At 40.9% G+C, this 24,804-nt stretch overlaps 1 protein-coding gene across 1 annotated transcript in view; it reads left to right on the top strand.

Moving 5' to 3' along the window:
* Positions 1–24,804, top strand: part of Fbxl17 (F-box and leucine rich repeat protein 17) — a 402,885-nt gene that overhangs the window by 97,951 nt on the left and 280,130 nt on the right. Inside the window, 1 exon segment of the mRNA XM_027397738.2 lies at positions 12,759–12,866. Within this exon segment, the coding sequence (XP_027253539.1) occupies positions 12,759–12,866 (108 nt within the window).

The following is a 24,804-nucleotide window of genomic DNA, read 5'->3' as shown; positions in this document are numbered from 1 at the left end:
CTTCTCATTAGCAGAGCAGTCTTACTGCTTCCAGGATGATTTTGTTTAGGTTTTGGGAACTCATATGTGACATCCTAGCATGCTTCTCCTGTGGGCCTCTCCATTTGGCAGCCATTGACCTTAATTTGCAGGTTCATTCATTTATCACATTGGAAATTTCTGCTGTTGTTTCTTTGAGGATCAATTTAGTTCCTGTATTCATCCTAAAATTCTCATGGCAAGAATGTGAAAGCTTTGAATATATCACCATATGTGTCTAGAATTATGTTTGCTTTTCTATATAAAAGTCCACAGATTTTTCTTCCTCTGAATTGCCTTCATTGTTCTGTTTAGAACAGTGGTTCTCAACCTGGGAGTCATGACTCTTTGGGGGTTGATGGACCCTTTCACAGGGGTCAGCTAAGATCATGGGAAAGCAGGTATTTATGTTACAATTCATAAAAGTAGAAAAATTACAGTTATGGAGTAGCAACAAAAATAATTTTTTGGTTGGGGGTCAGCACAGCATGGGGAACGGCATTAAAGGCTTGCAGCATTAGGAAGATTGAGAACCACTGGCGTAGAACAACCAGTGACTTCCATTTTGGTTAGTGATTATTCTTTTCTTGGTCTGAAGTTTCCATTTGGTTCTTCTGTTAATAGCCATTGCTTTCCTGAGGCCATTTATGTCTCCATCCCCTAGGCATGCCTATGCCTGCTTGCCAGTGTTTCATAGAGTGGTGCTTTAAAATCTTACCAGATGATTCCAAATCCTGGGATCATGAGGTGCTGATGTCTCTGATCCTCTTGTCTCAGCCATCATGGGAGGCAGCACAGGAGCCGCTGCCCATTCCCTGGCTAGATTTTGTTCCCAGACCCAGGACCTTTGCTTAGAAGGCACAGTATGCACACACCCATGAGCCCAGAAGTGGACCCTAAGCTCTTTCTAGCCAAGGGTCAGAATCTGCATTTTATAAGCAATAATGTCACAGCATTTAACTGTACTCAGGCAATAGAACAGTGCCTCTTGTCTTGGATCTGCAAATACCATTTGAATGATAATCCTGATATAGTTAGGACACTGGAGTCTGGAATATACATGCTGTCAAACCCAAGGCAGAGAAGTTTAAAAGTCAATAAAATGCTATAATCGAAAGTGGAAATGTCTCAAATATTGTTAATTAAGCTTGAGTATTAAGTTTTGATATATAATTTTAAAAGCATCATGTTTAGCACTCCCATATCCCAACCAAAGAGCTATCAACAAGTGATACCTATTGGCAAAGGTGTTGGTACTCAGGCATCTGTACTGGTCTGTCCTGGGTTTCTGACAGGATACACCCTCAACTACAGCCACTAAGAACACCGCCTGTGCACATTCACTAGGTCCCCTTTAAAAGGGACCCAATCACCTCCCGTCCTCCCCTCCCTCCCTCCCTCCCTCCCTCCCTCCCTCCCTCCCTCCCTGTCTGTTTCTTTCTTTCCCCTCCCTCACTCTCCCTGTCTTTCTGGTTCCGTGCCCCCCTCCACCTCTCTTCTCTCTCCTTCTGCTTCTGACCCCTAAGGCTGGTCTCCCTGACCCCCCCTCCCTTTTAGGATCTTTTTTCCCTAATTAAAAAAAAAAACACCAATAAACAAAACAAAACCACAAAACCGTGTACTTGAACTCTGTTGCATGGCCTTAAAATTACAACAACAGGGAAAATCAGTTTTCTCCTTTGAAGTGTCACTGGGTATAACAAACACATGTCAGAGCAGGCCCGGAGCCAACACAAAACAAATACAATGGTATTTTTATACTTTATTTTATTTTGCTTTTTTTTTTTTTTTGCAAATTTTTATCTTCTTGGTCTTCTGCTTGTTCATTTTTATTTCTGTTTTTGTGGGGAGTCTTTGTGTGTGCTTTTCTTGTTTGTTTCTTCTATCAATGAAAAAATTAAAAAGAAAAGAATTGGTTGTGGCCAATCTGAGGGTAGTTTTAAGTTACAGAAACAGAAACTTTGAAAGATCAACCCAGGCTTGGAGGGACAGTAAGAGCATGGAAAAAGACAAAACAGTCATATAGTTCTGTATGCAAATGTGTAACCTTTTAATTTCATATCTCTGGTTTAAGCTGCATTCATTTTTGCACTTCCATAAATATTTTAATAAATAGCCTTTTGGCCACACACCATTGTTTGTCTATGTCCTGTTTTAAAGTCTTGCTGCATAAGTCATATTCCAATAAAAATTGCCATGTGCAAATCTCTCTGCTGCTTTTGCTTAGCGTACTCCATAGGAGTCTTCACAGGACCTCTTGAATCAAAGTATGCATCATTCTTTAAGACTGCTACATGGTTGAATGTTAGCTAGCATTATGCCTGACAAGCAGGCACTCAAATCCTCACTTTCCCCTAATGGCACTAATTCTGGATTACATTAATCAGTTTGGTTTCTGTGATACCTTGTTTCCATTGACTACTCTGTCCAGGTCATGCATTCCTTTGCATTGTCACTAGCTGTTTATGGAGTTCTTACTGTGTGCTGGGCCTGTGCTACCAGTGCCAGTGTGGTTGGACTTGGGAGCACAGTCTCATAAAGAAGCTATAAACTTTGCCTCCCAACCCAGAGACATGGGTATCATGAACTCTGTCCATTCTGGGCCTCCAGTTTCAATACACATTTTTTGTTGTCAGAGGAACAAAATGTCTTCTCTGCTTTGCTATAGTTCGCTTCCTTGCAAGAGAGTGAGTGTATATGCTGAGCATACTGGTTTGGGCTAAATAGCAGACTTAACCTCTTTCTCCTTATTGTTGGCACCTTATTGGAGTAGGTAAGACTTTGTAAGCTGTTTAAAATGTAAGAAAGAACTTTTAGTGAGCTGTGAATGTATTTGTCTGACATGATGAAAAATGAATAACCTAATTTAAGTTTTGTTTTTGATGATGGGTTTTCTTGTTTAAAGAATGTTAGCATGAATATGTAAGAAATGTTCTATATTCATACACTGGATTGTATGTATTCTTTTTTAAGCAAGTGATTATTGCCTTTCATTTATGATTAAAACAGATTATTAGGGCTTTGCACATTGGTTAGATTTTATCTGTCCTGGGCAGCACTTTTAGCTGCTAAAATATTAAAGTCTAATGTAAATACTTCTGCAGCTCAAGTGACTATGGAAGGTTGTACCCTGCGCTTTCCCTTCGGATGTTTCACACTGGACTTCCTGGCTTGGCCGTGCTCTTTGCTGTTATGGGATATTGTGCATTCAGATCATCTTTCCATATACACAAAGATTGAACACATGAGTGTGAACCTGCCTTGCATAATTCCCTCTCAAATAAGACAATTGGTCATTTCCTAACTGCTGGGGACCCACGTCTAAAGCCTCATTTGGCGGCTTTTCCACCGTTATGGAAAAGTACATGCTGTTTGTTACATATAGTTACACTTGTAATTGATGTTTTATTAGCTGGAAGTTATATGTATTGCCCCATTCCCCTTACGTATAAATTCAGCCTGAGCATAGAACAAAAAGTGGTTACTGTTCCTATTTTTCACTAGCATGGGAGATGGCATGGCATTATATGACATTGTCACACATTTTTATTAACTGCTTATGCATGTTTTCCTGAGTACAATTATAGGAATAAGGTAGCATTGTATAATAATGTTCAAAATGCCATCTCCAAGGAGATAGGAAAAGGAATGAGTGTAGTGGCAAGCTTTGCTGGGTTTGGATCTCAACCTCCCCCCCCACCCAGTACTGAATACTGAATAACTTCCTTAAGGTTCCGTAGTTAGTAAGAGTTGGGGCTGAATTATACCTAGGCAGTCTGATTCCAGTAATGTTGCTAAAGTCATATAATCTTAAGTTTCTTTTTGAGATAAGCAGGTTTGTCACTCATTTATTTATTTATAATTAAAACTTTAATGTAAACTGTCAGTATTTTAAATTAATAACACAATTCTTTTTACAAGGCTTTCTGTTTGCAAGGACCTCACTGGAATAGCCAAGCCCTGGGAAAGGACATGGGTGGCAGAAGGAAGCAGGGAGGTGAGAGGGGCCAGAGGGGAGCAGAAACGGAAGGCGCCCTATCAAGGAATGAAGCCTGGACAGCTGGGAAGTCTCAGTGAATTACCTGTATGAGGGTTAGCATCCCTGTAGGAAAACTCATTACTCTGCTGCCCTTGAGACAGCCCCGCTTTCTGTGCTTCAGGAAGAAGCATCATTCAAAGGTGGATGATGCAGAATGCAGGGTGTATGGACCACATTTCCTGTTTTCTTACAAACAGCCCGCCCTCGTAAGTGATCTGCCTGGTGGATTTAACTTAACATTCAGTCATGCTCATGAACTTTTCCCCCTTTAGATGAGTTCTCTGAGTGTGTGTGTTAACTTAAAAGTTTTCTTTAAAAATGAAATAAAGTTCTACAGACTAGAAAGAGTCCTTTGCTTTCATATAATTAAAACATCTTCCTGTGATGAAACACAGAGTTACTTGCAGTTACTTGTGCTTTTTGCTCATTCATATCAAATGGAATTTGTACCTGCTTTTTGCTCTCCAAGGCTAATGTATGAGTGTACATGTCTACTTTCAAGTGTTCCTATTTCTTCCTGCTGTGTGTACCTTATGGCTCCATTTATAGATTATATTTTAGAATGCCCATCTCACGAGTTAAGTAGGAACATACCCAGAATAATCCAGCTCTCTTTCATTTATATCATACATATATTAGGTTTTGGTTAATTGAAACAGTATTAGTCAAAGGCATTTAGCATATTAAAAAAAGTGATTCAGTTATACTCAAGGTTTCTTAAGTCAGGAAAGGTAGATACCTAAGCCACTAGAAAGAGACCAGTGTCTTCACTATTATAATTCTTCAATGTGGAATTTATAGGCTTTTAAAAGTTAGCCAGCCCAACTTTTCAGTAGAGAGACTGTCAACTAAATAAGGTAGAACGAGCTAACATACGGAAGGTCAGATAAACAATTACATTTTTATCACATACTAATGAAATTGTAAACCTTTAGTAAATGATTCACTATGAATTCCAGTGCCCTTTGTAGCTTCCTTTTTTAATCTTAGTAAATGTTAAATAAGATTTGTCAGTCACTGTGTTAGATTATTTCCATTAGAATTGTACATGGGTCATATTATCTCACATGGATGTTGTTGCCAAATTAGTGTTGCTATAAAGATTTTGTACATGTATGAGGGTTGTGTGTGAAGTAGCATTGCCTACAAATAAATAATCACCAAAGTTAGAATATTGGAAAATGGAGGTGCATTTGTGGTTTTGTTTACTTTTGTACACTCCAACTTTTAAACGAAGCCAAAAGGTAAAATTTCCCTGTTTTATAACTTTTCATTTGCTTGATAAAATAATTTCCCAGTGTTAATTTAAGAATTATATTAGGGAATGTGTTACAAGGTCTTCGATTTCTTGTGAGATGGAAAAGTGACACAATAGTTCTTCTCGAAATTGTTATCATTTGTTGATTAAGACTTAAACTGTTTGAGAGGACCAATGAATGATTTTTGGTCATGTTCTTGATCTTTCTGCATGAGCTACCTAATTATGGGATATGAAGAAATGGCCCAGTCAGTGACTACTGAAAATGGTGATGTTAGTGCAGTGGGAATATCACACTGCAAATGAATGCTTACTGTTTCTCGGCATTCCAGATCCTAAGCTGTCGACACTCAGTCATTGTCCTGTTCACCACGTATGTAACAGTACCTGACACCTATGTCAGGAAATGCCGTGCTCCTAATCGTGCCTAGAAGAAATCTGCTTCTATTAAATTATTTATAAAATAAGTTCTTTTTCTTTTCTTTCTTTTTTTGTTTGGTTTTTCGAGCCAGGGTTTCTCTCTGTAGCCCCAGCTGTCCTGGAACTCATGCTGTAGTCCAGCCTGGCCTTGAACTCAGAGATCTGCTTGCCTCTGCCCCCCTGAGTGCCTATGCATGTCTTTAATATGTTTAATATGCTTTAATATGTTTAATAGTATAGCTGTGATGTTGTCATATCAGCATAGAGGTAGGATATTTGGGTTTAAATGAGGTAGAAAAGATAAGGGAGGAGTTAGGGCTTTGTATGACACAGAAGAAACTCCTATTGTATACCAAGAATCATTGGTGTCATTGGACAATTTTTCAATAGCAGATGGATTAATTCTCCCTCTTGAGTGAGGTCAGTGCCGTTAGTGGAATCACTATTAATTTGTATATGAACAGATTCTGGCTTTCAGTGCTCAAAGGATTGTTTCAAGCTATCCATCAGGAGGGCCGAGAGCTTAGCCCTAGTCTGGTGTGTGAGATCTTGGGTCTCACCCTCAGCACCCACACAGGCTAAAAGGCATGCTTTGTCCCCTACTACTTCAGTTGTCTTTTGGGGAAGTCAGTTGTCTTAGGCCTGATTTCACTGCCTCCTGACTGGGGAATAACTGATCTCAGATGATCCTGAAAGGAAACTTGGTTTGGCATATGTTGAGCCTCAGTAAGCGTGGCTGTTTGTGTCACCTATATCTTTAACTCATTGGTTTTGAGTATCCCAAACCTCAACTGAGTGTGAGCTATGGCCAGAAACCAAATCTCTAAGTTTGGAAGCAATCTACAATCTAAGAGCACATTGGCAGAATTAATGACCCCGCACTGCATGCTCTTATGAAATTTTAGTCACATGAGGCCATTTCTGCCACACTGGTTATTCTCGTTGTCTCTTCTAACCCCTAACTTTTGCCTTCTGATGATACTCCCCCCCCCCCCCCCCCACTGGCTGAGATCTCAGACCAGAACTCACAAGAAACCATCCCCGGAGAGGTTTCTGATTAAGTGTAACCCTTAAGAGTTTATGGGAAGCAGCAGTGTTTTCCTTTGCTCACTTTAGCCTTGTGTGTCTGGTGTCAAGGTTAGGAGTGCAAAAAACGTCTTTAGGGTTCTGAACTGAAGTCCTGCCAGTGTCTTTGCATATGTTTATAGTTGTTCACGGTCCTCTTGCCATTCTCAGCAGCAGCACTTCTGTGATGGAGACTGAATGAACTCATGTCCGTTTCAGATTTAGCTTGCCTGGTTAGCATGCCTGGTTAAGGCGGCCAATCATGTTCTACCTATGTCATGTGAATCATGCTGAATCTGAGTCTTCCCCCATGTTTACACAGTAGCTGGGGGACTCTGACCCCAGCATCTGATTTGCAGACTGAATTCACTCTTCCACAACCCAGAGTCATGTTTGTGTTGGTACACTAGGTCTCACTCTCCACCTTGTTTTTCCATAGTCTGTCTTCTCCATGTAAGTGAATCACAGGCTGGGAACTTAAAATTCCTCGGTGATGTATAGTGGTGTTGACAAAGGATGCTGAGAGAATCGGATGTACTTATATTAACAGTGAACCCCATGGACCTGGGTATTAGAGATACCATCATTAAGAAAATGAAAAGACAGGACATAGTGATAGGTCCTTTGGATCCCTGGTAGTGAGTTTGCCTGTTGACACAGTAAGTTAAATCGAGCCAAATTAAAAGTAAAGGACCAGGTTTCATTTGAGCAAAGCACTCCTGGGTGATCTCGGGGGAAGGGAGGAGAGAAACCACAGGGGTGGTCAATGGACCAGAGCTGAAATACCCTATTAGGCCTGTCTTGAGCAGCTCATGGGGAGGAGCCACTGCTTGACCAGCTTCCCGAGGGGCAGGGTTTGGAAAGAGAGGAGGGTGGCTGAGGCAGAGCTTCCAATGAAACACCCCAACCTTGTTAGTTATATGGGTGCTGGTTCAAGTCTGTCTACCTCCTGCTGGCATGGGGCGACATGGGGAGGGGAAGTCAGGAGTCCATTTGTTCACGCTGAGCAGGAGGTGTGGGTGAAGAAGTTTGGTTAACTGCCATATTGGAAACCTCAGGGATCTGTTTCTTGAGGAAGTTGCTAGGAGGAAAAACAGATTATTGTTATTGGCGCTAGCAGTGGGACTAGCCATGGGGAGAGTGGAGATTGCCAGTAAGAATGGAGCAGAGATTTGCCCTGGCTGTACTGACAGAGATGAGTGAGCAAGGCAGAAGAGCAGACAGCCTTTCATTGGGACATTTTGGAAAACCAGAGGGTGGAGGGTCCCAGTTGCTGTACAGACCATCAATCCTAGATAGGTTCCTTGAGCCCGGAGAGATGGTACCAGCATTGATGTCCAGGAACTTGAGGGGATGGCACACTAAATTGGGGGGATGTTTCCCAGGAGTACGGGAATCATCACATCTGCTATTTCCCTGGAGGTGGGGTGTGCTTCCATCCATCCTGTAAAGGTGTCACGAGAGTTAAAAGATAACACAGCATTTTATGAGCGGGCATGTGGGTGAAGTCAACCTGCCAGTCCTTGCCTGGTTGGTGTCTTTGGAGCTGGTGCAGGGCTGGTGTATCTGGAGGGCTCCCTGCAGTTGCCCGTGGCAAACTTCTGGCAGGAGGAATGGATCTGTAAAATTCAGGCTTTAAGATGGGTGGGGTCAAAGAGGGGCTCTAGAGACCAGGTCTGATTTCTTGATAAGTAGCAGAACTGTTTCCTTAGGAACACCGAGGTGTCTGTGTAACAGCTGGAACGGATTTATACCTTGGTGTTATAGCAAAGCCTATGTCTTTGGGTTAAAATATTTTTCCTAGGGCCTCGTATTTTAGCCCTTTAGAAATGATTTGTGTTTAGAATATGTAAAAGTCTCCTTCAGTTTAGTAAGAATATACTGATTTATTGTTGTGATAACTCTTCCCGCCAGCCTGGTCCCAGTGCTGCATCAGCCCCAAATAACACGAGACATACTATATTAGTTATAATGCTGTTGCCCGGTGACTAGGATTTCTTATTGGCTAGCTCTGTCTTAAGTATTAACCCATAATTACTACTATATGTATTTCTACAAGGTCCTATCTTACCAGTAACGCCAGACTCGTGCATCCTCTCCTCCCGGATCACATGGCCACTTCTTCCTACATTTCCCAGAAGCCTCCTTGTCTCCCAGTCCCACCTATCTTGCTTCCCTATTGGCCAACAGTGTTTTTATTCATCAACCAATAAGAGAGACATAGTTACAGAATGGCATCTCCCATCAATTTATTATTTCTACTCTTAACATTTGCTCAGAAGTAGTAAAAATATAGTTCCATACAGAGACTTGTAGCATCTTTCAAAATCCTAAATTAGAAACATTTCACATAACATCTGCTTAAATGCACTGTATATAGTGGAGTTCTATATAGCAGTAACAATTCTACTGAAATACAAATGTATATATACACATGGATAAATCTCAAAAACATTTTGCTATGGACAGAATTACAAAAAAGGCTACTTAGGATAGACTTAGAATAGTTATAGGAAGGTCTAGATAAGTCAAGGTATAAAATAGAAAATGTGTTGGTGGTACTTGCCAGAGACTGGGCGTGGAGCAGTCCCTGGCCGACACGGTACAAAGAGTAAAGGGGATTTGTTGCAAAGTGGTATTACCTTGTTAAAATTAAACGAATATACTCAGTTACACTTATATTTTAAAACAGTGCATTTACTCGGCATGATGATGCCTTTTGGAATTATACAGTGGAAAAAAAATGATTTTCTCAGTGTTTACATGCCAGGAATTTACTTTTAAAATGGGGAAATTGTTCCTCAGTATGTTATATTAAAAGTCCACCAGCCTGGTAGTGGTGGCTCACGCCTTTAATCACAGGACTTGGGAGGCAGAGGCAGGTGGATCTCTGTGAGTTCGAGGCCAGCCTGGTCCACATAATGAGTTCCAGAACAGCCAGGGATGTTACACAGAGAAACCCTGCCTCAAAAATAGACAATAGACAAGCAAAAATTGAACGAATGAATGATAAACAAATATATAAAAATAAAAATCTACCATATTATTTTGGTTAGGGCATAGATAGCTATTCAGTTTTTTTTGTCTTCTAAGCCCAAAAGATCATCCCCTCGGCAGTTTTTCTCAAGCTCTAAGGTAGATGGCAGTCGCCTGAAGATTAAATGAAGTGTATAGTAGGATGTAGCAGGGCCCAGGTGCTTCAGTCTGAGCAAGTTTTAAAATGAGGATGGCACAGTAATGCTGTTCACTGGAACTGGGACATCAGACTCTCTGGAGAACCTTTGAAAGTCAAATGGCAGCGAGGGTCTTCAGGCAGAGACAGCCAGGAATTCCTGCTGTGAGTCTGATGTGTTGCTGCGTCAGCTGTCTCCATCCCCTTTACCTCACAGCCCCTCCTGTAATCTAGAGTTCACAGACGGCGACTGGGATGGGTCTCCAGAGTGAGTGGAAGAGTAAAGGAGCATGGTTTTGAATTATTAATTTCTTATATCCATCATTTCCTGGTTCTGGCTGTGAATCACAATCCAGAGGAAATAGGATCAGGAGTGAGGTTGTTCGTTAGCAGCTACTGAGAAGTTACAACTTCCCATGTTCAAAGCATTCTACTTGCATTGTCTTTGCTCTCATTTTACTCTGTGAAGTAAGTACCATTGTTTTCTCTGTATTAGAGATAGACATGATACAGAGAAGTGACTTTAAACAGTCACACAAAGGGATGGGACATCCATGTGAGATTTAAAGGTAGGCACCCAGACTTGAGGGTCCTAGGGAAGCTGAGACCTGCCAATACTTGCCTTCATACAACCCTCACTGACTGTCTTAGTGAGGGTTTTTCTTGCTACAAAGAAACACCATGGCCAAAGAGCAAGTTGGAGAGGAAAGGGTTTGTCTGGCTTACACTTGAGCATTGCTGTTCATCGCTGAAGCAGTTAGGACAGGAACTCAAACAGGACAGACTTGGAGTCAGGAGCTGATGCAGAGGCCATGGAGAGTGCTGCTTACTGGCTTGCTCCTCATATCTTGCTCAGCCTGCTTTCTTACAGAACCCAGGACCACCTGCCCAGGATGGCACCACCTACCATGGGCTGGGCCCTATTCTGTTGATCACTAATTAAGAAAATGCTGGATCTCACTGAGGCATTTCCTCAACTGAGGCTCCTTCCTCTCATGACTCGAGCTGTAATAGAAACCCTAACTAACTAAGACACCGATCTGTTTGTAAGAGAGAGTGGATTACCTCTGACATTTGAAGGTCATCTAAAGCTGACATCGAATCCCAGCGTTTCTAAACTTCAGAGCTTCACTCAGCTCTCATTTTTGCAGGCTGGGTTGATGTTGTAGGCTTTTCTCAGTTGTCTTATTCTAAGAGGAAGGCCTGCCAACAGGACTTTCAATATTCCTTTCCTCTTTAAAAGCTCAGGATCCTGGGATCTGAGTTCTCTTGTGTTCTTATCCTTTTCTGAGTTCCTCTTCGTTTCCAACCTTCTCACAAAGAGACTGTGCTAGTGTGAGATTGAGCAGGGTATTTAACTTACTTCTCACAAAGAGACTGTGCTAGTGTGAGATTGAGCAGGGCATTTAACTTACTGACCATGTACTTAACCCCTGTAACCTTTCTTTTTGTGTTTCATGGACGCTTCCAGCGATTTTAGTGCCATGTTAACATAATGTATTTAGAAAGCTGAGTGTAAGGCAAGTCCATTTTTAATTTATCAGTGGCACCCTTAGTCTTAATATGCTTAAGCATACTTTGCTTTTGAAGGCAGAATTAATCTTTTATCAGACTTGCCATGGATGCTGTTGCCCTCATTACTTTAGGGAAATGTCTGTGTGATTGTTTTAGAATTAATGCTAGTCACATACTTCTATTTCCCACTGTCTGTAGAACATAAAGACACAAATAAGAGTCACCCATACTAAAACTAATGTGAAAACAATGAACATCATTGCTGTCTGAAATCTAACAAAAATGTTTGATTTTATTTTGGATGAAGAAAGTAAATCTAAAGTAGTCATGTGTTTGCAAGTGTGTGGACTTTCTTTTATAAGCTGATCCGGAGAGAAAAATTTCATATAATTACAGAAGGATAATTTATATATGCGGAGGAAAGTTTCAGGAATGATTGAGACGGAGATGGAGGAGATGATTGAGACAGAGATGGAGTTCCATTCTGCCTTCCGTCTGTAAAGCAAAGGTAGTTAGAAATACCCAGAACTAGTGCTGTAAGTTCTTTGCATCACTGGGTCCTCTGACTTTTGGATGACTTGAGAGTCACTTGGGGCTTATTAAAAATAAAGACCCTGGGGTTCCATCCCTTTCAGGTATAAATCTGCAACTGACTCCTGGAAGGATTTCAGTACACACTGCATTGGGGTTCTCCAGAGAAATAAGACTGTTAGCAGATTTTCTGTTTCTGTCAAGAAAGTCTTAAAGGGAGTTGACTTACATGCTTTTGAGACGAAGAAGTTTTAAGCTCTGTAGTTGGCATTTCTGGACCCAGGAGTCTGATTCCTAAGGCAGGAGAAACAGTTACCCAGCTGGGAGACAGCGTCCAGGGGGAGGCAGTAGGCATGAACATGTGGGTTAGGTATTGGTGATGCTGTCCAGCTTTATAGATGCATTACTAATCACTGAGCCGGACCCTCGAAGGGTGGATTTTATAGCGTGTAAACAAGCTCAGTAAAAATGTGAAGAGGAGAGGAAGAGACACAGGATAAGTAGAGTAGCTTTTGTCACTATCTCTTGTTTCTACAGAGAAATACAAAAACCCTGGCGTGTAAGGGACGTGAGGTGAGGGAAGTAATTCTTAGTTACACAGGTGATATTGCAGCATGCTTGTGTGCTGATGCAAGTGACCAGTTGAAAAAGGAAAGACGTGCCACTGCGAAGCAGACTTTCACAGATTATGAATTCACCATGATACCCTCTCATGTAACTTCTTCCTGTTTTCCCGCTAGGTGACAGACCAGTCAGTGAAGGCATTTGCTGAGCACTGCCCTGAACTCCAGTATGTTGGCTTTATGGGTTGTTCAGTTACTTCCAAAGGAGTCATTCATCTAACCAAGGTAAGCACCGCAGCTTCGTTTTCCTGATGTTTGTATTATGAAGGTGTTGGGTGGCAGTAGTATTGCCACCATTTGCCATCCTCCCATTTCTAGGCAGGCACTTCAACACTGAGCTCCAATCCGTCTCTTTATTTTTTATTATGTGGCATAACTGCCCTTGAACTCAATATGTAGCTTGGGAAGTCCTTGAACTCATGGTCCTCCTGCATTAACCATTGACTGTCAGGAATCACAGACCTGTTGCACTATGTTTAGTTCCTTGTTTTGGAGCTGTGTCTTCCTCTGTTGTCCATGTGTCTCTTGACTTCATGGGTTCTGGATCAGCCTCATTCTCCTGAGTGGCTGGGCTTAACGGCATTTTCCATTAGTGCCTGGCTTGCTGGTATTGCCCAATGTAGTGGACGAGGAATAGTTGGACAACTATAGAAGTTGGCTAGGATTTATTAAGTAAAAATTAGTTTTAGAAAAATGTCTGCTTACTATTTCTAAAGTGGAATCCTTATTTTAAGTTTATGTTTTATATTTTCATTGCTAATACTTACAAAAACATGAGCTAAAGAAACTGATTTGCAACAACAATCATTTCAATTTTATCTTAAAAGCATTGCACATAGACAATGCATTGAGTTTCAACTACTCTTTTCTCACTGTGTCATCAGAGCATTGGCTTTACAAAGGGCGTGTAGCCATTACATTGCATTGACTCATCTGAACACAGAAGGAGAAAAGAAAATGTATGTCACAAAATTTGTCTGATAGCTCCGAGTTTGTTTATAACCAAACACACATTTTAGAAATGATGGAGGTACCAGCTTCTGCAGTAGCATTTCATTTCTGCTGTGGTGATAGTTGGGGGCTACTGCTTACATCTGTGTGCTAGAGTAACAGGCCACCATAAAAATCTACCAGTGTGATAGTTAGGGGCTACTTCTTGCATCCATGTGATAGAACAACAGGCTACCATAAAGTTGACTTGTGCGCTACCTGACCTGTGTATTGTATAGCTTTTAGCTCTCATCACTCTGTACTTGGGAAAGAAGTGCTGGGATTGCCTTTTTGACTTCATAGCAGAATAGCCTTGTTCTTCAACTTCTCTCATCACGAATACAAAGCTGTTGCATGACAGCACCATGCTGAAAAAAACAGGGAGACCTCAGCTCTGTTTATGCTTGATATGTTTGGTCTCTTCAATGTTACAGCTTAGTTGGTAATGTTTCTTTGCTTTCCGGAAAAAGAACAAATGTTTCTGAATTACATAAGACTGTGCTTGTGGGGGCAGTGAATAGGTGGCCGAGCTCCTTCATCGCCTCCATTTTGGTCCTTGCTCCTTTGTTAGCTCCATTTTGGTTCCTGGTTCTGGGAAAATTACTTTTTAGTTTATCAACTAAGCCAATGTATGGCAAGTGCTTCCCTCAGCATTGAGACCACAGTAAGAGTAAAGTCAATGGTCATTATTGCTATCAAAGTACTTCCCACTCTATGCAGATGGCTAGAAAATTAATGCAAACTTGGCTTCACAAAAAGAAGCCTGTGTACTGTGTCTGAAATGACTGATGCATCTTGATTGCATTCTGAGGACCAGAGCCTAAAGCTAGAGGAAAAGATGGGACTTCTCATGATCAATCTTCCAGAACATCTAGTATAACCAAGACCATATGTAACCATATTTTTACTCATTCCCTGTAACCTTGGCCTAGAAATCTGGAGATGAATGTTTTTCTAGTCCCTTCTGATGCTGTGTGCAGAAAAGGCATGGGATGAACAGATTGTGCACAACTGTTACAAGGATCATTTGTGGAAATTTTACGATCACTCAGAATTGTGCTCACTAAAGACAGAACAAGATAACCAGATGACTGTGTCCTCTGAGTATTTTGAGATGGCTCCAAACTGTATAGCAGTATTTAAAATAATTATTATCTGTGATAGAAGCTAGAGTGAATGAATGACTGGAAAGCTTCGTTTGCTTAGCAGACTCTTGTGAAGTTCATAGGCAAGGGCATTTGGTGTGGCCTGCTAACAGGTGGAAACTTCTAGACTCATATTAAAGCTGGTCCACAGGTTTCTAACCTACATATTTCTCCACAACAGTATATTCACTTAGATGAAAAGTGGATTGTGGTATAATGATGGTTACTTTCTTGTGCTCAAATGACAGCAAGGTGGCATTGTGTTGTAAGCATACAAATCCTTTGTAAAGCTATGGAAGTCACATTTATAAAACTCAAGCTTTAGGCTTAAATTGTTGGCTTCTGCTAGTGTTTTAAACAAGTTACTAATCATAAAATGTTGTAAATATACTAAAAGCCCCTTAAAATTATGTTTTCTTTTTTATCATTATATAATTTTTAATGAAATGATTAGGGACATGTAAAATACGCATTAAGAGTGGTCACCTTAAATATATTTACTTTTTCATGATTTAAAAAATCTTAACACATGATTTTGCATTTTACAAATTAAGGCAAATGGCATAAAATTGCTATACATTAATTTCTGCACAAGAAATCACACACTTGGATTAAACGATCTATCCTTAGATTAATAATTTCTTGTGCCTAAAGAATCAAAGGATTTAGAAGTTGTTGGGCTGGGGAGATTGTGAAGTCAAACTAAGAGATGTCAAACATTTTAGTACACCAGTAAAGACAATTGGGGTGTTGTGACCCCTTTAATATAAGCAAAGAACCAGAGGGCAACTGGCCAGGGGATTAGATGGAGAAATATTGTCATCCTACTGCCCAGTTTGTCTTGGCTCAATACCACGTTGCTATCGTCAGTTGTCACTGGAGTCTCAGCTTCCTTTGGGATGATTCTTGTTCCCACAACATTCTGCTGACATCAAATACAGTCCCTTAGGAGACTGTTTTTCTAAACTTCTTTATCATGTCAGTGAGAGTCAGCTTGAGAAAGCCAGGTCCACTGGACCGTGTTTGCAAATGTCCAGTTATGTAAGGTAAGATCAGAGGCTCAAGGGAGAGTCAACTATCAGCAAATCTCCTGCAGCAGAACTGGCCTCTGCCAAAGTAGCTGGGTGTCACTTACTCTACCTGCTTGTGTGCGGTGTCCACCCTTGACCAGCAAGAAAGACGCCACACCGAGGAATCTTCTTCAAATACAGTTTAATCGGGAACCTCTTTGCTTTGTACAATGTATAATGGCGGCGGTGGCGGCCCCGGGGCCGAGGGAGACGGGGCCTGATATAGTCTATATCTACCAATCACCTAACCCTACGTGGCGCGCCAGGATAGGTTGTCTCCAAGCAGAATTAAGAGGATACATGACCTTTGCCTAATTTGGAGTTGTTTACCACAGAGAGCGGTCGCCGTCGGCTGGCGGAGGGCGGAAACCGGCGCCATCTTTTGGGTGCGGTTTTCTGCAGATCCCTACACTTGTGAATATACAATATCTTTCTCTTGCTCCTTTTACAAACAAGTCCAGCAAATGAAAGTGTGCAATCCATCCCTCCTGCTGACAGTTTCTGAGCCACTTGTCACTACAGCAACTACCAGGAGCATGCCAGGGCACTCAAATTCACATAAAATGACTGCCACTGCTTCAAGTTCAATGCTTAAAGTAAGAAAAAGAGAACTCACCAAGAGGGATTAAAGCAAGTCAAAAATGTAAACACTGGGGTTATAACAACACAAGCAATGCTTGATCCTTCTAGCTAAAGCATAGCAGCAGGGACCAACCCTGCAACAGATAAACTCCAGGAAAAAACCAGTTCCAGTCCGGCATGGTAGAACATGCCTTTAATTCTTGCACCAGGAGGCAGAGGCAGGCAGATACCTGTGACTCTGAGACCATCCTGGTCTACATAGCAGCAGGACAGTCAGGGCTAAGTAGGAAGACCCTGCCTTTTATTTATTTATTTATTTATTTATTTGATTCTGGAATCAGGCAACAGAGGACAATGGTCTCTGAGATTTGAGTGGCCAACAAGAAAACTCAAGTTATTGTCTCACAGGGCTCCACTGGAGGATTTCCAGATGGCAGCACAGTGAAGGGTAACATAGACCCAGGAAACTATGGGAGGCGACAAGACGAACAAATGGTGTAGGACATCATCAGATTTCAGGAGGGAGAACTTGTGTGGAAAGAACTTCAAGGAGAAATCAAGATACCTGTGTGAACGCCCTCTGCTCACACAACCTCCATGGCCAAGTATGGAGTTGGAAAGAAAAACTGGGAAATGTTTGGAAGTGTTTGAGTGAAAATCAAACCATGTGTTTCAAATTCCTTCTGATGCTGCCAACTCACTACTCAGGTAGAATGAGTATAACAAATACCTGTGTAAGAAACAAAGAATGCTCTCAAATTGGGGAGCTCAGTTGCCGGCTAATGAATCATGATTAAGAACAGCAGACTGGGATCCCAAGTATGCAGAAGAGAGAAGTGGTGGAAATTAGCAAAATAGAAAACCAGTAACGAACCCTGTATAGGCTGGTTTTGTGTGTCAACTTGACACAGCTGGAGTCATCAGAGGAAGGAGCCTCAGCCGAGGAAATGCCTCTTTGAGGTACAGCTGTAAGGCATTTTCTCATTTAGTGACTGATGGGGAAGGGCCCAGCCCGTGGTGGGCCTTGGCTGGTGGACCTGGGTTCTCTAAGAAAGCAAGCTATGAAGAACATGCCAGTAAACAGCTCTCCTCCATGGCCTTTGCATCAGCTCCTGCTTCAGGGATCCTGCCCTGTTTGAGTTCCTGTCTTGACTTCCTCTGGTGATGAACAGCAATGCTGAAGTGTAAACCCTTTCCTCTCCAACTTGCTCTTTGGTTATGGTGTTTTGTGGCAGCAATAGAAACCATAGCTAAGAGAAAAGCAAAAGCTGATTTTGGACAAGAGAGTCTGATTGAAAAGGGAAAGAAGACAGAAGTGCTGGTATCAGGACTTGTAGTGATTGTACAGACATTAAGGGAATAGGAAGAGTGGTCTTGTGAATAAACATGTGCACACAAATTGGACAGTGAGGAGGAAAAGCTCTACTTGAAAGGGCAGAGGCCCGAAGCTCACCCATGAAGGGTACTACTGTGTGCTCCTAGCTCTAGCTACCCTGGTAAGTCAATGAGACACAGGGTATTAGAACCCAGGAAGTGTGTGCCGGCTGGGACTGCAATAGGCAAAGGGAAAAAAAAATGGGGCTGTAGATAACCAGAATTTCCAGTCTCTTAAAGAAGTTGCAGTTTTACTTATAGACCTTTCTGCTAAGAGTATTCCCAATGTAGATGGGGTCAATAGCAAATTCTACCAGGGATTTAAGAGAGAAGAAACCACTTCAGCATGACTGCTGTAGAAGGCAGTCTGCCGTTCCCTTCATAGGAAAGCATGATGAAGACATTGCAATGTAAGAGTATTGCTTGTCATTGTCTATCATGAACAGAGATTCAGCCAGGTCTAGTGGTGTACCCCTGTAATTCCTACACTCAGGAGATGAGACAGGGGAATCTCTGAGTTTGAGGCCAGCCTGGTCTACAGAGAGTTCCAGGACAGCCAGGTCTAAAACCTTGTCTCAAAAACCAACCAAATAAACAAACAAAAACAAAGAATTGTAAAAAATACCTAGTACACATTTAATAAAGCATAATAGGAAAATTTATAGAAGCTCAAAAAGGATTTGCCTCATTTTTAAAACTGGCAGAGCACTTGAGTGGATATTTTAATGAGGGCACATGAATGGCCAGAGGCTTAATATTTTTCATTAATAATCATCAGAGAAATGTGTGCTAAAGTTATAACGAGTTATTATCCCACACCTGCCAGAATTGTTATTATATAAATGTTAAAAGATAACAAGTGTTGGTGAGTTATGGAGAGAAGTGAACTCTTTATTATTGATGGTAACTCTTTATTATTGATGATAGCATTACATAAAACAGTATCCAGGTTTCTCAAGAAAGTATAACAAAATGACCATGTGATCAGTTATTCAGAAACTGCATTCAGTGTGCTGAAGAGATCTGCTTACTCCCATATTCGTTATAGCATTAGTCACAATTGTCACAATATGGAAACAAATGAGTGCTTAACAGACGAAAGGATAAAGATAATGAAATATACACCACCTTGGTCCAAACTCTTTCTATAAAGCTAGTGTCACCTTAATACCCAAACCAGGTAGACACACACAAACACACACACACACACACACACACACACACACACACACACAGAGAGAGAGAGAGAGAGAGAGAGAGAGAGAGAGAGAGAGAGCATGAATTACTCAGAAATACTCAATAAAACACTTGGAGCCAGAATATAGCTGTATATCAAAAAGATTATCCACCCTGACAAAGTTGTCATTAACCCTGAAATGCAGGATGGCTCAACATATACAAGTCAATAAATGGAACAAACCACATAAATGGACTTAAAAGACAATTGTTACACCATCGCCTTTATTAATACAGAAAAAAGCAAACATGGTTTAAATCCAACATGCTTTCATGATAAAGGTTTTAGAGAACATCGGGATAGAGGACACATACCTCAATATAATGAAAGCTGTATATGAGAGACCCACAGCCAGCATCATCCTAAATGGGGAAACGCTTGAAATAATCCAGCTGAGGTCAGGAATTCGAGATGGTCACTATCCCCACTCCTTTTCAAGATTGCACTCAAAGTACCAGATGGAGCAATGATGCAAGAGAAGGTAATTAAAGGGCTACAAATGGGGGGGGGACCTCCCAACTGTCCCTATTTGCAGATAATAGAGATCACAAATTTTTACCAGAAAACTTCTAGACATGATGGATAAATTTAGCAATGTGGCAGGATAAAGAATCAACTTGTAAAACTCAACAGCTTTTCTGTACACCATCAAAAACCACACAGAGAAGGAGATCATGGACACAGTCCCACTCACAGTAGCCTCAAAGAAAATAGACTGTCTAGAGATAAATCTAGCCAAGGAAGTGAAGGAACTCTATAATGAAAACTTGGAACCTCAGAAGAATCAGATAAAGACAGTAGAAAATGAAGACATCTTATGCTCATTGGCTGGTAGATTTAACATTGTAAAAAATAACCATTCTACCAAATACAGATTCAGTGCAATCCCAATAAAATCTGCATTTTGTTCTTCTAGAAATAGAAGAAAACTACCCTAATAATTCCAGATCTTCGGATATATTACAAAGCCCCAGTAATAAAAACAATATAATGTTTTCACAAGCAGGCTTGTAGACCTATGGAACAAAACCAAAGACTCAAACATGAGCACACATAACTTCAGACAGTTACTACTTGACAAAGATACCAACAGTACACTTCAGAAAAAAAGAGGCCTCAAGAAATAATGGTGTGAAAACTAATGTCCTCATGCAGAGGACATGCCAAACACTTTGCACCAAATCTGTCTCCAAATGGGTCACAACAAATGAAACCGTTGGCTGGGTACAGAACAAGCCCAGAGAATGGGAGAGAACCTTTGACAGACACCCGACAGAAGCTTAATATCCAGGAGACACAAAGAGTTCAAAATTAAAAGTCAAGACAATAAACCCCAACAAATTACTTATTAAAATAAGGGACCTGGGATCTGATGAGAGAGTTCTCAAAAGAGATAAAAATAATGGCTAAGAAATATCTCAAAGAATGTTTATGGTCACTAGCAGTTAGAGAAATGCAAATGAAAACAACCTCGAGAATTTATCTTACTCCAGTCAGAATGGCAGAGATCTAGAAAACAACAATAAATGCTGGAGGGAAGTGAGAAAGAACCCTTATTCACTTCTGGTGGGATTGCAAACTGGTGCAGACACTATGGAAATCAGTGTGGAAAGTCTTCCAAAAGCTAAAAATAAATCTGTCCCATGACCCAGCTATTCCTCCCCTCGGCTTATGCCCAAAGGACCTGACATGATACTCCTAAGATAGTTGCTCAGCCTTGTTCATTTCTGCTCTATTCACAATAGCTTCGGAATGGAGAAGAGACCTCAGTATCCAACAGCTGATAGTGGCTAATGAAAATGTGCTACACACACCGTGGAATACTGTCAAGCAGTGAAGTTAATGAAACCCTTAGCTTTACAGGTAAATGGAGAGCACTAGAAAAGAGCATATTGAGTGAGGTAACCAGGTCAAGAAAGACAAATGCCCCATCTCCTGTCCCACCTCTGCAGTTGTCAGTGTGTGGCTTGCAGTAACAACAGAACTCAGGAAAGCAAAATGAGACTGTGGCCAGCAGAGAGGGATTCAGGAAAACAGAGAGGCCAGCAACGGAGTATGTGAGATCTGATGAAGGAAATTGGCAAAAGGGGGTCTCCCTAGGGAGGAGGAGGGCAATAAAGGGGACTAACAGGATACAAGTGATCTGATTGGGGAAATGGGCATAGGAAGGCTTCCTTAGAGAAAGGGAGTACAGTGAGACTGTTTTCCTCTTTTGGGGGTCCCACTATCCAGCTCCCAAATGAATCACACGTGAGGCTAATTCTTAGTTATGAATGTCCAGCCTTGCTTGGCTTGTTTCTAGCCCGCTTTTCTTATCTTAAATTATCCCTTCTTCCTTTTGCCTCTGGGCTTGCTCCATTTTCTTTCTTCTGTAAATTTTACTCTTACTGTATGGATTGCTGTGTGGCTGGCGGCTGGTCGGTCCCTGACATCATCTTCCCCTTGTTCTCTCATTCTCTCCTCCCCTCCCCCTCCCCTCTTCCCCTCCCCCTTCCCCTCCCCTCCCCCTCCTATTTATCCTCTCAGCATGCCAGTCCCGCCTATCCTTGTTCCTGCCTCGCCATTGGCTGTCAGCTCTTTATTAGACCATCAGGTGTTTTAGACAGGCAAAGAATAACAGCTTCGCCCAGTTAAACAAATGCAGCCTAAACAAAAGTCACACACCTGCAAATAATATTCTGCCCTAGGGGAGGGAGCAAAATACAGGAGAAGGTTGGAGGTCTCTAAAATAAGGATGTGGATGTTTGAAAAAGCCACAAAGTTTCATACCACCAAATATTTACCTAAAAAAAGAAAACCACCCATACAAACAAATAACCCCCTGGAACATAAAACACATAGTTCAGGGTCTAAATATACATGTATTATTTTAATGAACTTTTCTCATGGCCTGATGGCACTCCAGTACCAGATTTGAGGTGCCCTCTTTTCAGTTGTATGTCAGGGCTGTCTGACACCTCTGAAACATACACCCTATTGCTGTTCTCTTGGTTGTCCCCCAAGAGACGGAAGGTAAGCCCCTGTTGCTGATGACACAGTGCACTTCAGAAACAGGGCCCAGAAGTCCCTGAGCTTGTTCTACCTGAATGCCACCTCCCTGAGGACTAACTTTTATGGTACCAGAAGGCACCATGCATGATCCAATGGAGGAAGGCAAACAATAGTCTCATACAGCTGTCACACCTTGGAAATACATCAGTGACTAGTACTGCATAACAGTGCTACGGTGCAGCCATGGCACACACACCTTGCTGATAACCAGTGCTCTCTATTGGACTGAAGCCCTGCTCAGACTCTACTCAGTGCTAGTGAGACCATGGTCGTTGTGGGAAATCTACAACCACTAATTGCAAAGCCAGCATTTCCCTAACAACGACCTATAGAACTTTCTCCTCATACCCACAGATAATTGTAGTCTTCAACACTCTTCAAGGAAACTTTGCTTTGCAACAGATGGAGACTGCTACAGAAAACCACAGTCAGTCAGTATGCAGAATGGTAGAGTACGGTCCCAGTGAGCACATAGACAAAGCAGTACTGCTCCTAAGGCTCAGGGAGCATTGAGAAAGAAAAGGGTGGAAAGGTTGTAAGAACTAGAGGAGCTTGCTGAGAACCGCATCTCCTGGGAATATCAGAAGCTGCACCCATAAAATCTACATAAAACATTTTATGGACTCAACAGGTTATATTTGTGTGTTGAATAAAATTATCTGTGGGTATAAGAACAAATGTTTATAGATTATTGACAGGCATAAGCTGGTTTTATGTACATAACACACACACACACACACACACACACACACACACACACACACACACACACACACACACACACACACACACGTATTTGTATTTGCATGCAATAAGAATTGATGGAAAAGGAGGCCATGAAATTGAAGGATGGTATGGGAAGGTTTGGAAGGATACAAAGTCACATATTTGTTTCTCCATTAAAACTTTTAATGAGAAGAGGTGCATATCTGGGTATTGTTGAAATGACACAAAATGAGGGAATTACCTGTACGGAGATTAAGAAGTGGATAGGTATATAAGGAAATGAATATGATAAAGTAGTGATAATTGACTTAGGCTAAATATCATTGGCCATTATTTATTTGTTTCCAGTAAATATCATTGGCCTTTACTTATGTTTTTCCAGTCTGCTTGCTCTTATTTGAAAAAAAACTGTGCTAAAATAAATTGTAAGAATTGCAAAATTGAAACTTCAGATGATAATCCAAAATTAAAGAATTGTACTAATCAAGATTATACTTTTAATGATTATGTAGTGACATGTGTAGGGTAACAATTAAAGTAGGTATCAATATACAGATTAAGCTGAAAATTAATTGACTATCTCTATAGAGTCTGAAATGTAAACGTGTACCTGGGGTAAACCCTGGGGACCCCGGACTCCAGCGTGTTCATGTGTGTCACAGATGTGTGGTGAAGCAGTTAGTTCACACCAGCTCACAGATAACTTTAGCCAGGAGTTGACATGAAGGGGGCATTAAGGGGAAGATATTGAAGAATTTTATCCAAAGGTTATTTTTATGCCATCGATATATGAAAATTATAACTTCTCTATGAATTGGAAATAGTAATCTATTTTCTTCTTATATTGTGGGTATGTATTAAAGTTGGAAGACTGATTAGTAGTGTTTGGTTTTTAGTAGTGTTTAGTCTTACTGTTCTTTCAGTTATTCAGTTTATTAAAAACATTGTTTAATTTTGTGGGATTCACTAAATACAGATTGAGTTGATTTTGGATTTAAAAACCAGCTTTCCTTAGGAAGATGTCCAAAACTTAAAGAAAACACCCAAATTTTTGATATTTTTTTTTGACCATAGTCAATTTTAAAGAAGTTGGAAAGAAAAAAACCCAAAACTTATTTTTAAAAGTGCTTATGGTTGAAAATATGAACTGTTTCTTAAAAGAAAACAAAATTGATTTTTTTCAGTCGATTTAACATAAGTAACGGAAAAAATGATCATTCATGCAGCTAACTCAATTTCTGTCTTCCTTTTCTTGTTTACTCAGAGACCAGAAATGAAAGATGAACTTTCTTGCCTTTTTAGGTTTTCAAACAAGTGGTCACTTTTAGTGTCTTGTTCTAATAATAGAGTGTACTGCTCCAGTACTTAGAGGGTGATGATATCTTTTCGTCATAGATGAGTACTCCATTTGTGTCTGCTGAGCTATATGTGCCTGAATGATGTAGAAAGTATGTTCTTAAATTGCTTTGAAGTGTGCCCTAGTGCACATCACCCTGTCAGTTTTACTGCGGGCATCCTCAGGCTTGCCCTGTTTTCCATTCTGAGACAAGAGCTGAGCTTGAGACAATGGGGGTGCTTCTCTAGACTTGATGAGATCTGCTAATTGACTTTTTTAAGTTTGCAAAGGGGAGCAAATCATCACTGTCATCAAAGCTAATGGTGTGGCTGCAGATTAGCCACACCAAGCAGGCCACCTCATCTGTCTGCCTTGCTTTTTCCCATTTGCAAGCTGGTGATGACAACGACATTTATCTACTTTATAGTATATAAGGGAAGAATGCTTAGCATTTATGTAAGGAATTTAAAACTGGGTAAAATAACATAACTTATAATGACCCATAAAAGTTTCTTAAAACTCTACTTCTAGCTGTTGGCTATTTCATTAAAAGAGTAAAATAATTCTTAAGACAAGCAATGCTTAAAAATCTTAAGTCTCATTTTCTCCCCATTGTCACTGTTGAACGTTAAAGATGAATAACTACGTTACT

Source organism: Cricetulus griseus, chromosome 2 (genome assembly GCF_003668045.3).
Source record: "Cricetulus griseus strain 17A/GY chromosome 2, alternate assembly CriGri-PICRH-1.0, whole genome shotgun sequence".
NCBI lineage: Eukaryota > Metazoa > Chordata > Mammalia > Rodentia > Cricetidae > Cricetulus > Cricetulus griseus.
This window is presented reverse-complemented; position numbering and strand designations above follow the sequence as displayed.